Source organism: Liolophura sinensis, chromosome 12, assembly GCF_032854445.1.
Source record: "Liolophura sinensis isolate JHLJ2023 chromosome 12, CUHK_Ljap_v2, whole genome shotgun sequence".
Lineage (NCBI taxonomy): Eukaryota > Metazoa > Mollusca > Polyplacophora > Chitonida > Chitonidae > Liolophura > Liolophura sinensis.
The window spans coordinates 23,334,861-23,347,046 of NC_088306.1; the positions used below are offsets into that span (position 1 = coordinate 23,334,861).

The following is a 12,186-nucleotide window of genomic DNA, read 5'->3' on the forward strand; positions in this document are numbered from 1 at the left end:
TCATCACTCTGTATATATGTATGCTTTTACCCACGGATTCAGCGAAAATATTTCTCACAGGTAGCGGTATGCGATGTGTGACAATTGTACCACGCGTTCGTCCGTTTCTTTTATCAATACCCCTTCACTATACAGACGCTCAGGGAATATAGCTGAAAAATTTATGGCCCCATAGCAATAAATTTTTTTTAATTATGCGTAACTGCAGAGGTAGATAATGACTTCTATAACACTTAGATTTAATATCAGATAAATATAGCCGTACGAGACACATTGCCTCAAGGGCATCAAATCTGCGCTGGAAGTCTGATGTATTTCTGCACTACAACCCCTCCCCCACTTGCCACCCCACCCCAATACTCCCATTGTTTTATATGCCGGTATACCGTTCATTGTTAAGGACCAAAGTAACCGCGAATATTCGCGCTGATATTGATCAGACATTATTGTGAGTAATTGTTCATACTTAAAACTAAACCTCGTGACCTCTTAAAAAAGATGAAAACATACTGGAGATGATGAAAATCAATCAGCTGTGCAGGTGGAATATTAATTATATTGTATTTTAATAATTTAATTACTGCACGCAGGTGCAAATTAAAAAAAACAATGGCCATGACCTAGTACAGGTAACATACAGGTATATATTATTTAGCTGTGTAGGTGTTTCAACCGATCAGGTAATAACTTTAAGTACATGTAGGTTCATATCGTACAGGTATATATTGTATAATAGGTTCATATCGTACAGGTAAATATTGTATATATACATGTACGGTTACATCGTACAGGTATATACTGTATATATAGGTTTACATCTTACAGGTATATATTGTATATAGAGGTTCACATCGTACAGGTATATATTGTATAAATACATGTACGGTCACATCATGGAAGTATATACTGTATATATAGGTTTACACAGTACAGGTATACCTTGTATATATAGGTTTACATAGTGCAGGTATACATTGTATACAGGTATATACACAAGTTCACATCGTACAGGTGCACATTGGACGTATAGGTATCGCCTCATACGCGTATGTACATTCAGGTGTCGCGACATACATTGAATGTATAGATGTTACATCGTACAGGTATGTATTATACAGTATTCTTTTATGGCCAAAATAAAATTAATCTGATTCAAGTAATTAAATAAATTTCAAGTAATTAAATAAATTTTAAAAAGTAATAATTAAATTAACAAAATAATTTTTCATTACAAAGACATAAAAACAACCCCAAAGATGCTCGTTGCATCGGAATATGTATAAGTCTTCACACTGAGAAGTGTACCCGAAGAGCTCACCTGCACGCTCTGGTGAAGTTCGATTCATTCAAGCATCACCGATACATGACAGTACGTCACGGCTCACTGCTGTGTACGATTGTCAACATACACAGATCCCATTAAGAATAAATAATACTCATTATTTCCCGTGGATTTTTTTTTTCTTTCATCACCTTGCATTTTTGTTTACAGCAAAGGAAATGACGAACTACTGATTTTGGTCTAAATGTGACAAGGTGTGTTAATTCGCCGCAAGCGGCATATATGTCTGTGGTTAGACCTTACTCTTTGTATTGGCTGGGTTACTGGATGCCCCCAATTTCTTAAACTTGTGGAAAATGAATCAGAGAGCAAATTTCCTTTTTTTAGTCGTGTAAAAAAAAAATAAGATCTGTGGGTATTATCACCCTGGGATAGGTGTGGAGATTTAAAATAAACTGATGCAAAATTTAAATTTGAATATTAGTTTCAAGCTGTTTTAGTTGGTTTTAGTCTGCATTTAATGGTGTTAATACCTATACTTATTGCACTGACCGGATGGATGATTGCGTTCAGACTTGACTGATGAGTCTGAATGAATGAGTGGGGGGGGGGGGAGTATTGTCGTTTATGTTAAGGAATGTCGATCACAGTGATAGAGTTGGTTTAGTTATGGAAAAAATGACTGTTGTAGACAAACTCTCAGCATCTAAGCGGATTGAGGGTTGGAATAACTGACTCACAGATGGGTTGAATGACCAAGTGCCTAACGACTTGACAAACTTATATCACGATCGTTTAACTGTCAACTCACCTGACATTATGTTGAACAACCGAAAAAAACGGACTCACCAATTGACTGGCGGTCTGACTGGCATTGCCTGGTGGTTGATTAAAAACACTGGTTGAGTGCTGGCATGATCTGGCTGACTGACTGACTTACTAAAGATTTGACCAACTTACGATCTTGACTAAAAGCCATCGACTTATTGACGGAATGACTAAATTACTAGCTGACAGACAGTCAAACTGCGTGACTGACAGACTGACTGGCGGACAGACAGACAGGTTAACTACATGACAGGTTCACTGATTAGATGGTCCGTTTTAAATTACATGCATGGTTACGGTTCATAATTAAAACGCCAGTGAGTTATTAACGTATACCTATTTTACAGATCCGTTGTATGCTCTGGTAAAGGCCTACAGTGTGTTTAATCGTCCTGAATATCGCAAAAATCCTACAAGTTGCATGCGACCAGTACAAGCATGACACGAACGAAAGATCGTGTACACACAATTATGTCGTACATATGATGTATATATATTCACAGGTGGACGTTGGAGAAATAAAAAGCATGTGAGGCTCTGTTAGGTCACTGTACACTGAGTTTTACAAAAATATGTCATTATTATTCATTCCAGGTGCATCACTACCGTCCTTTCGTGCCTGAAAAATCCCATTATCGCTTAAATCCAAATGCTTTTTATACAGTGAATTGGATATAAGAATGATTAGAAATCCGTGATACTATCTGCGTGTAAAAGCTAATCAATAAATGCTTCGGATTGTGGTGAGATCAGTGTTAAAAATCCAAGCACAATTCTGTAAATTTCCAAATCAGAAGTACAATGCTTGGTCGAATCACCCATAAAAGTTGTATGGCCATAAAAGGGATGGTTGCTTAGTAACAACTCGCAAAAAATAAGCCAATTTTTCATTTAAACGAGGCACTGTGTTTTTGATTTACATTATGAAGGTCAACGTTAACTAGGAAAATATCTTTACTGAAACTTTCATTTTGGTTAACGTTTGTCTTCATATGTAAAAAATAAACTTTATAATGTGATCAGTTTTGACATATTTTGGCAACTTTAAAATCCATATTTCTGCCACGCTCTGTCAGGCATCCTTCATAGTTCAGTGAACTAACGAAGTAAGTATGGAGAAGAGGTTTCAACTCGTGAGAGAGAGTTCGAATCTTTGGGGATTTTTGGTTTGGTTTTGTTGGCAACGCTTTCATGAATGTTATCACAAATTACAGTGGATACTTATTAAGTCATGGCATTACGTAACGTGTGGCAGCTATAGCGAAATCGTGCGTGAATCCTGGCTGTGAACACATGACGTTCTCTAGTTATCATTAACTTTAACATGTTACGAGTAGCGGAAATGTAAGCCTGAATATTTGTTACATATGTAATTTATTGACTGGTGCGTAACTGCGCGCTCAAGAATTTTTCAAAAGGTTACATTTGTGTTGCAGTGATTTTTTCCAGTCTACAGTGTCTAATGCCAAAAAAGATATTTCAGTGTGACCGGAGCATGCCACCATTTTTCGATTTTATGACCTATAAATTGCTTACATGCATGTTTGCTATATAATAGGTAAAGAAAAGTAAAACATGGCTGAAAGAAAGAAATAGCCTTACGAGTGTGTCAGAAGCTGTCAGTCACAGCTATAGTCAGTTTCCCTTCTTAGGGTGCAGAGTCTCTTGAACGAGGGGCCGATTCCCCGCCTTACCATACCAGGTCCATTCCACACAAGTGTGAGAGTTTTCACACTACGGTATGTTGTGTGAATGTTTTCATATATCTTGGTATCTCCTGTGTGAATATTTTCATAAATCCGGTATCTTGTATGAACGTTTTCACATATATCTCGGCATCTTGTGTGAGTTTTTCATATATCTCGGTATTTTTTCTGGATGTTCTTATACATCTCGGCATCTTGTGTGAATGTTTTCATGTGTATCTGGGTATCTTGTCTGAAGGTTTCCACAAATCTCGGCATCTAAAAGTGTGAATAGTTTCATCTATTTAGGCGAATGTTAGTCTGTGCATTTAAAGGTTTGACGTGGGGAAATGTCAGGGGAAACGACCTTAACTGCTGAAAAGGAGAAAAAATGGTGGGAAAGGGAATGGGGCTGGTGAAGTGACTGATAAAATAAAAAGCTGATAAAAGAACTGGCATACTAAGGAAGCAACTGTATGGGTACGATTTCACTCAGCCAGTTCTGACTTCAGTCAAAATTTGAAATTTTATTTTAAAGCTTTACAATAAAATTGGGAACACCAGTAACAAGTTATATTTTTAAAAAATTGAACTTGCCTGGGTTGTATAAACTATTTACGCTACATATTGAAGCTTTAAATTTTGCATGTAAAATTCATGTATTTAGATGAGTAATAGGGAAATATCAACGCTATAACGTCGTTGCCTAATTGTGCATAAAACATGAAAGAGAAAAATAAATTTCAATAACCGATTACATGTCATGTGAAGACATTTAATTATGTCAATAACTTGCTAATAATATTAATAAATTGCTACAATGTAGGCCTATGTCATACTTCTGTGCTTTTGTGAAAACAATGGCTATATATATATATATATATATATATATATATATATATATATATATAGTTGGTTAATGTAGCGCACGCGATAAACCGCTGACTGATCATGCTGTCCATAACAACTTAATAACAAAATTCCGCGTAATCTTTAATATCTATACATGTTTTTGGAAAATAATTTTAATTCACACAATCATGTTGGTAAAAAAATAATGAACGCCACACTCGGTGATAACAGAGAATTAATAGCGACAAAGAGGGAGAAGGAGGTGCATTCCTGCGACTGTCAAAATCTGCACGGGAAAATTAATGATGGCGGCTATGTAATGGAATTTTCCAGAATACGCTTTAAAAGTAGCGCTTGGTTGAAAGAATGTAAAAAAGCTTGTTTTATGAACGACAGTGGTATCAGTAGAGCGGATTTAGTACACGGTAAACGATGGCAGCCTTCCAGAATTGCACAAACGAAGAACTACTGGCCCAAAGACATTGAGTTATATTGACACAAGAGTGCATTTATATGCAATTTAGAAAACATCTGTGTTTAGAGACATCAGACTAAGTAGTCTTTCACAGTCAGTAGTGTAGCGCATACATACTTATATGTCTGTTTCACCTAAAAAAAAATGATAAAAAATCTACTACCAATGAAGTAGTCTTTACAGTGTGGTGCTTACTCTGAAAAAAACATCTGTTAATTTTAAAAGAAAGTATCTTGTCTGAGTGATGCTAGAATGTATTCTGTTACTTCAGTAGATTATTCTGATAAATATAACACACATACTGTATTAATTCAAAATAAAGACTATTAGACTAACAGGATATTATGTTGAAAATGACACAGTATTATGTTATAATAACAGAATACATTCTAGCATCACTCAGACAACAGAATTTCAGTTAAAATTAATAGATGCATTTTGAGTGTACATGTTTTTACGTTTATTTCACTTCTTTCCCCGCTCTCCCTCCCTCTCTTAAAAAATAAATAAACAAACATTTACCTACCAGTATGTAGACAACCAGTGTGCTTGTGTAGGAGAGAATGTGTATGTATACATGTACCTTTGGTTAACTGTTCACGCTAGATCAGATATATATGCCAACCGAAATCACAATCTGAAATGAAAACCACTTCCCTACAGAATACGTGTATATACCAATACCGTAATTTCTATGAAGATATATCTGTTTGATAACTGCATGGCATGCGCGACAGATGAATGAGTTTTACAAATTGATAGCTTATATGTTACATAACAGGGTATATATGTACGAGTTCGTTAATATTGAGGAAGTGAAATTATTCTAGACTAAAGTGTGTATTGGTTTTTAAGCTCTGAGGAAAACGAACCTTTCCAGTTACAATTTACGAGGGCTATGTTAGCAGCTATTTCTAAGCTATATACTTGCTTAAATATAGCTGATGAGAAAAACTGACAAGCAACAATAGGTCTACATGTACTTATGTAGGCCTACATGTAGAACAAGGGTCCGAAAACTTGAATGTACTTAAACGGCCCAGGCTGTATATTCTGTGAACTTTCCTCTTGAGAAACTGTCTGGTACAGCAATCATAGGACTGTACAGATATAGAAAAGGAGTCCTATAATTTGTACTAAAAAGTACTAAGATGGAAGAGATCGTATGGGCGTATACGGTCGACTTTCCGCTTGAATAGCTGACAGGTAAGGCCGTCAGAGGACTGTGCTGATGTAGAAAAGGGGTTTTAACTTGAATGTGTGTACCGGACCCCTGACGGTATTGTAGACTTTTCGCTATTTTAGTTCACCTATTTAATTAAAGCAAACTTACCTACGTGTGGCTAATGCGAGCAAAAACTCTCATGACCTGCTCAAGGCGTGATCTCAGGACGATTTCACCCTCAGATTGAAATGTTATCAGTAATCAACGTAGACTGACCAGGTAAACTTAATCACAGGTAGACTGACCAGGTAAACTTAATCACAGGTAGACTGATCAGGTAAACTTAATCAGAGGTAACACACATGCAGCTATACCCGACTCTGTCTCTTACAGTGTTTTATGTACGCCGACTCGCTCTGTGGGGCATATGTACTTTCCTGAACATTCAAAATGAACCCGTTTTTTTCTTCAAATCGTATCAAACTTCCGAAATGTCAGAGGGCGTTAGCTGTAAAACCCGCAGGTGAAAATCTGAAATCTGCTCAGGTAAGAAATGTTTGGACAGGTAAGAATCCCCAGCGCTGGTAACAGCGTGACTGCAACACCTTACCTGAGCTCTAACTTGTCCAGGTGTCCGAGTCAGTTTTATACTATATACACACAAGTACATAGGCCTACCTGTCTGGTTTGTAACTGTACAGGCATATATACTTGCGATCGTATATCCTACGAATTTGACTAGACAATTATACCTGTGAATTGTTTGGAGGTACGTCAATGAAGAATGAGTCACCATTGGGGATGGAGTTAGTGGGGAGGGGGGTATGGGGTGTAGGTATGGGGAACTGTGTTAGCCCCCTAGAATGGGGAGGTGAGCAATTAATGGAAGATCAGACGAGATGGGATAGGGGATCGGTATTTTTTTATCTTACACGTATGAGTGAATGGACGGTATGCCCTGTAGAAAAAAGTGAAGGACATGTACTCTCGGTTTAAACAAAATAGTTATAAAAATAAATACCTTCGGTTTTTTGTGTACGACATGTAGGTACAATCGGTTGGTATTCTCCATGCCGCTTCATCACATCTGACTGTACACCTCTTGTACACAAAATGTGATAAGCTATACTACACACGTTGATGTATGTTTTCAAAGCAAAGCTGCATGTGTACATGTGGACAGGTCCTTGACCACAAAACGCGGTGAAGATGACTTATTTACTTCACTGTGGTGCTTAATTAAGCACAATGTGGCCCTTTTTTCACAAAGCCATTTTGGACTAAAGGCCCAAAACGTATTTACAGTACCTATTTAAACAAACACGCGGTTTCCTGCCACCATAATGCTGGCCGCCGTCGTATAAGTGAAATATTCTTATTTATTTATTTATTTATTTATTTGATTGGTGTTTTACAACTTACTCAAGAATGTTTCACTTATACGACGGCGGTCAACATTATGTTGGGAGGAAAGGGGTAGAGCCCGGGGGAAACCCACAACCATCCGCAGGTTGCTTGCAGACCTTCCCACGTACGGACGGAGAGGAAGGAAATATTCGTAAGGACGGCGTAAAACACCAAACAAATAAATAAATAAATATTTTTTAAAAAACTTGTGAATTAAAGTAAGCATAATATTAGACACGTACTAACCTTTCAGGCGAAGTAATGGTTAAATGTTGTAGCAACTTGAAATACAAGTACTTATAAATCAAGTGTACACACGCGCTGACATCATCTGGGCAGTTTGTAGGAACAAATGGCAACTAAAGCGGATCTGGTACAGACCCCAGATTTTATATGACCAGGATGTGTAATGCTGACAAATTCAAGATCAGGCGATTATACAAAGTGTATTTATCGGTACATCTGTTTCGCAGAACTGTTGATGACTGTCATCCATTTTGAAGTAAATTCTGCTATAACTTAGTGTATGGTACAACAATTATGTAACGGTTTGCCTAAGGACATGTATGACGTTCTATACGCCGTGTTTTACGCCGTACTCAAGAGTATTTAACCAACAGTTAGTTATAGTACGGTGGTCCGCATTATGGTGGGAGGAAACTGGGAAGAGTTCGGGGGGAAACCCACGACCATCCGCAGGTTGCTGCTAGACCTTCCCACGGCGGGAGATGAAGCCAGCATGAGCTGGACTTGAACTCACAACGACCACATTGGTGAGGGTCTCCTGGATCAGTGCTCCGCGATGGCGCGCTAACCATCTAGACCACGGAGGCTCCACCATTTTCCGTGATAATGAAGTACTTTTTTTGCTACAACTTCGTGTATAAAGTACTACATATCTGCCCACAGAGAAGGTCATATATATAGCCACTGTGAATGTGCACATTTCCCGGGCATCCACAGGTTAACCGCAGAATATGAACACAATATTATCACAAGCCTAAGAACATATCCTCCCAAAGCGGAACTAGTATACATCATTTCAATGCAGGATGTCACTAGTATTACTCAGTATACCGGTAGTCTAACACGCCGCAATTGTTTCAGACAACCAGCCCTGCACCACTGAAGTCGCGAGTTCGAATCCACCAGTCACTGGTTTTGTTGCGGCTTCAGGTCAGGAGACCTGCTTAAGTCCACCTGATTGTGGGCGATGGTTTCCGCAAGGCTACGCGTGGTTTCGTCCACACTTTTTGGATCAGCGTAATACAAGTCCATCGCATAAATAGCAAGGGGCCTCGTTAATCAAACAATTTTACCTCTACTAACCAAGAATAGCTCATATTATTGCCTTTCAGAAAATATCAAACTAGTATATCTGCACTAAATAAGTTGTAAATAAGATTTTAGATTTAATTTTAAAAAAATATCAGTTGAACCGTTCTACATATAGTGGGACCTTTATTACTGATTTTGATAGGTAAGACTTGCATAGACGAGGCTAATATTTCGTGAAAGGTAAATTTTTGGGCTATTTTAAAATAATACCAAAAATGCGATTGTATTTGCGCTGATCGATATTTTCTCAAAATCTTGGTTTTCACATCTTTAAGTTATTTGTTTGATTCTTGTTTGACACCATACGCAAGGATTTTTCAGTAAAATGGGTGGAGGAAATTAGAGTGCTTGAGGTAAAACACCGACATTTTGGCATCTTACTGACGAACTTTCCCACGTGTGACGTACAGGTATATGCACATCATTTGTCAGGAAACAAGTGATGCATGCAACAGACGTCAGACCGTGTAAAAGTAATAACAATCGCATATCGTCATGTGACCTACGGCATAATGATCGACAGTAATAGGGGAGACATCTAAAGATTTCCTGTCCGTGGCATTTGATAAGTAGTTGACCTGGGATGCCTGATCCTTGGTGTAGGACCCATTTGTTTATCTTTAATAAGTGCTCTAAGAAATGCTCATCACGTGACATTGGGTAACCCTGCGTGTACAAGGTCACCCTGAGGTAACGTTCTTCACCAACGGAATGAAGATGAACACTGTGTCAGTTGTAATAACATAAAATATAAACACCCATAGCAGCACAGAAGCTGAATTATGGCTTTCTTAAGCAAATGACGTGTTGCACTAATGTGAAAAACGCTTCAAGGATGGACATATTTGTGTGTTAATCAAGTGCATTAGGCGATCACTTATTTTGCCTGTAGCGGTTGAGCTGCAGCTTGAAAGCCAATTCTACGCTCTGGTAATTTTATGTTATGAAGATCACAATTACTCTGTGAAAGCAGAGATGAAGATATTAAATAGTTACACACAATCTGACGTAGCGTGATAGGGGGTTTAAGCGATGTTTACGTCACAGTCAGTCGGCACCAGGCTCGAATCCAGCTACCGCCGTCGTGTAAAGAAAAATGCAAAAATTGTTGTGCACGTCGTTAAATGTATGGGTGTATAGGTGGGGTTTTGCATCCTACTTATAAAAATTCAGTCATATGCATGACGACAAGAAGCCATTAGGTGTGTGCATATGTTGTGTCTTCTTGTGGCAGGGCGAGTCCATGTCGCCAAAGTGCTGCCGCTACAAAATTATCATGACGGAGACACCAGATTTCACACGTAGCCCAGTCACATTATACCGATCCTGGATCAACCAGTATTGTTTCCTTGCTCTGACCTCTCAGTGCTTAGCACCAAGCGAGGCAGCAGCAAGTATCATTTTCAATGTTTTTAGCATGACCTCACCTGGTTTTGATCCCAGGCCTCCCGACTTCGAGGCGGACACTCTAACCATTACAGGCCATCGGAACGGTCTATGACGTTAAACACCAATGGAATAAATATCTAAGTGTAATTGTTAAGGCGTGATCTCAAGACTGGGCTTAGACAGTTAAAACACTGGAACCCTGCGACTGTCAGACACTAGACCAATGAATCCAGCTCTCGCTCTTTCGGTACAAGCGTACTCCCAGCACTCCTGCTCCCTCCACCCATAACCCTGCCACCGTCATATAAGTGACAAATTCTTAAGTACGGCGTTGAACACCAATAAAATAATCAATCTTATGTGCAGAAACAGCGGGTTAAGGTGTAATTAACTACAGGTAAATGAACAAAATTTGACTTACCCTAGAAAAGTTCCATGTGCCTTTCCGATCTCTTTCCAGGTCACAAGCTTTGCCGAAAGAATTTTTTCTGCTGGTCGATTTCCTTGAGGAAAACATGTCGGCGTCTTCGTCCTGGGTGTTAGAAGACACAGAATCCTCTTCCACGGTAGATCCTGCAGTGGGGATTTCCCTACTGACTTCCACACCTGCTAAAGACCTGCGCCTTCCCGGGTCCACCGGTTTGTTTTCGGATGAGTTGTCTTCCCTTCCCTCAAGGTTTATTCCCTCAAGGCTGCCGTGCAAAGTTTCTGGGGATTGGAAATCATTAGATTCCATTGTTAGCAGTCAGTTATTATTTCCCACTATTCGCTTCCAGAATATATACACGGTTTACAGGCTGTTGCTTTGTTCACGAATGTACACGTAGGCCGAGAGTGAACTCCACTGAAAAAATTCACTTTTATAAAATTATCGTGTCCGTACAAAGTGAATCGTAATTCAGTTCAAACAAGACCCCCTCACACCGTGTGATGCACCCTCTATAACGCCTTACGAAACCTCCTGAGCGGAAAGACGCCTGCCTTTCGTGGTATAACAGTAGGAAAACAAAGAACACGATCTAGAGAGATGCTGCGCCAGAACAAACGTCGAAATAAATGCAACAGGAACAGAAACTAAGGTCCAATGAAACACTGTGCGAAAAAAGGGAAAGAAACTGTCCGAAAATGCTGTCTCGCAAGACTTCCTCTCTGTGATTGAAACCTAAGTGCGACTTGTCCGTGAATCGCGTGAGAACGTTTAATTACGTCGCTAAGCTATTGTAAACTTTCTCACACTACTTTCTTCATATTTCAGTCCCACTTCACCGTACTAAATCCAATGCTCTGTACACAGATGTTGTCGGAAATGACTATTTGGGCCGCTACTGCATATCCTGGTTGCTAGCTGGCCCGGAAATGCAGGCCAAACACGGGACGTCATTCAGTCCTGTCGAGACGCGATATTTTATCTCGGATGTCGTATATGACGGGACGTTCCCACACTAGATCGAATGTCTTGCTACACTATTCTTATACAAAAGCGCTCTTTGTTGACAATAACTAGGGCCTAAATCTCTGAGATCCTCCTTGCATGTCCATATTAAATTGCACAAAGCGCGGTCTTACAACTGCGCGGAGTTGAAGCTGGTACACCAAATCGCCACTCCATACCGCCACATCCAGATTGTACCTTCTCATATGTGGAGTGTCCAAAATAAGACAACGACTTATTCCACGAAACTTGTAATCCAGTTTGTAGGTCTAAAAGACTATATTCTACAAGTCCTCTTGAAGATAAAGTTTTTGAAAGGACACTTTTCGCATC

General features: G+C 39.1%; 1 protein-coding gene across 5 annotated transcripts in view; it reads right to left on the reverse strand.

Moving 5' to 3' along the window:
• LOC135479501 (uncharacterized) overlaps positions 1-11,814 on the reverse strand; it is a 74,129-nt gene extending 62,315 nt beyond the window's left edge. For all 5 annotated transcript variants that reach the window (XM_064759363.1, XM_064759364.1, XM_064759362.1 and 2 more), the window contains exon 1: positions 10,843-11,814. In XM_064759363.1, coding sequence (XP_064615433.1) covers positions 10,843-11,157 — 315 coding nt within the window. In that variant the 5' untranslated portion in view covers positions 11,158-11,814. The remainder of the gene's footprint in view (positions 1-10,842) is intronic.
• Positions 11,815-12,186: the final 372 nt, after the last annotated feature.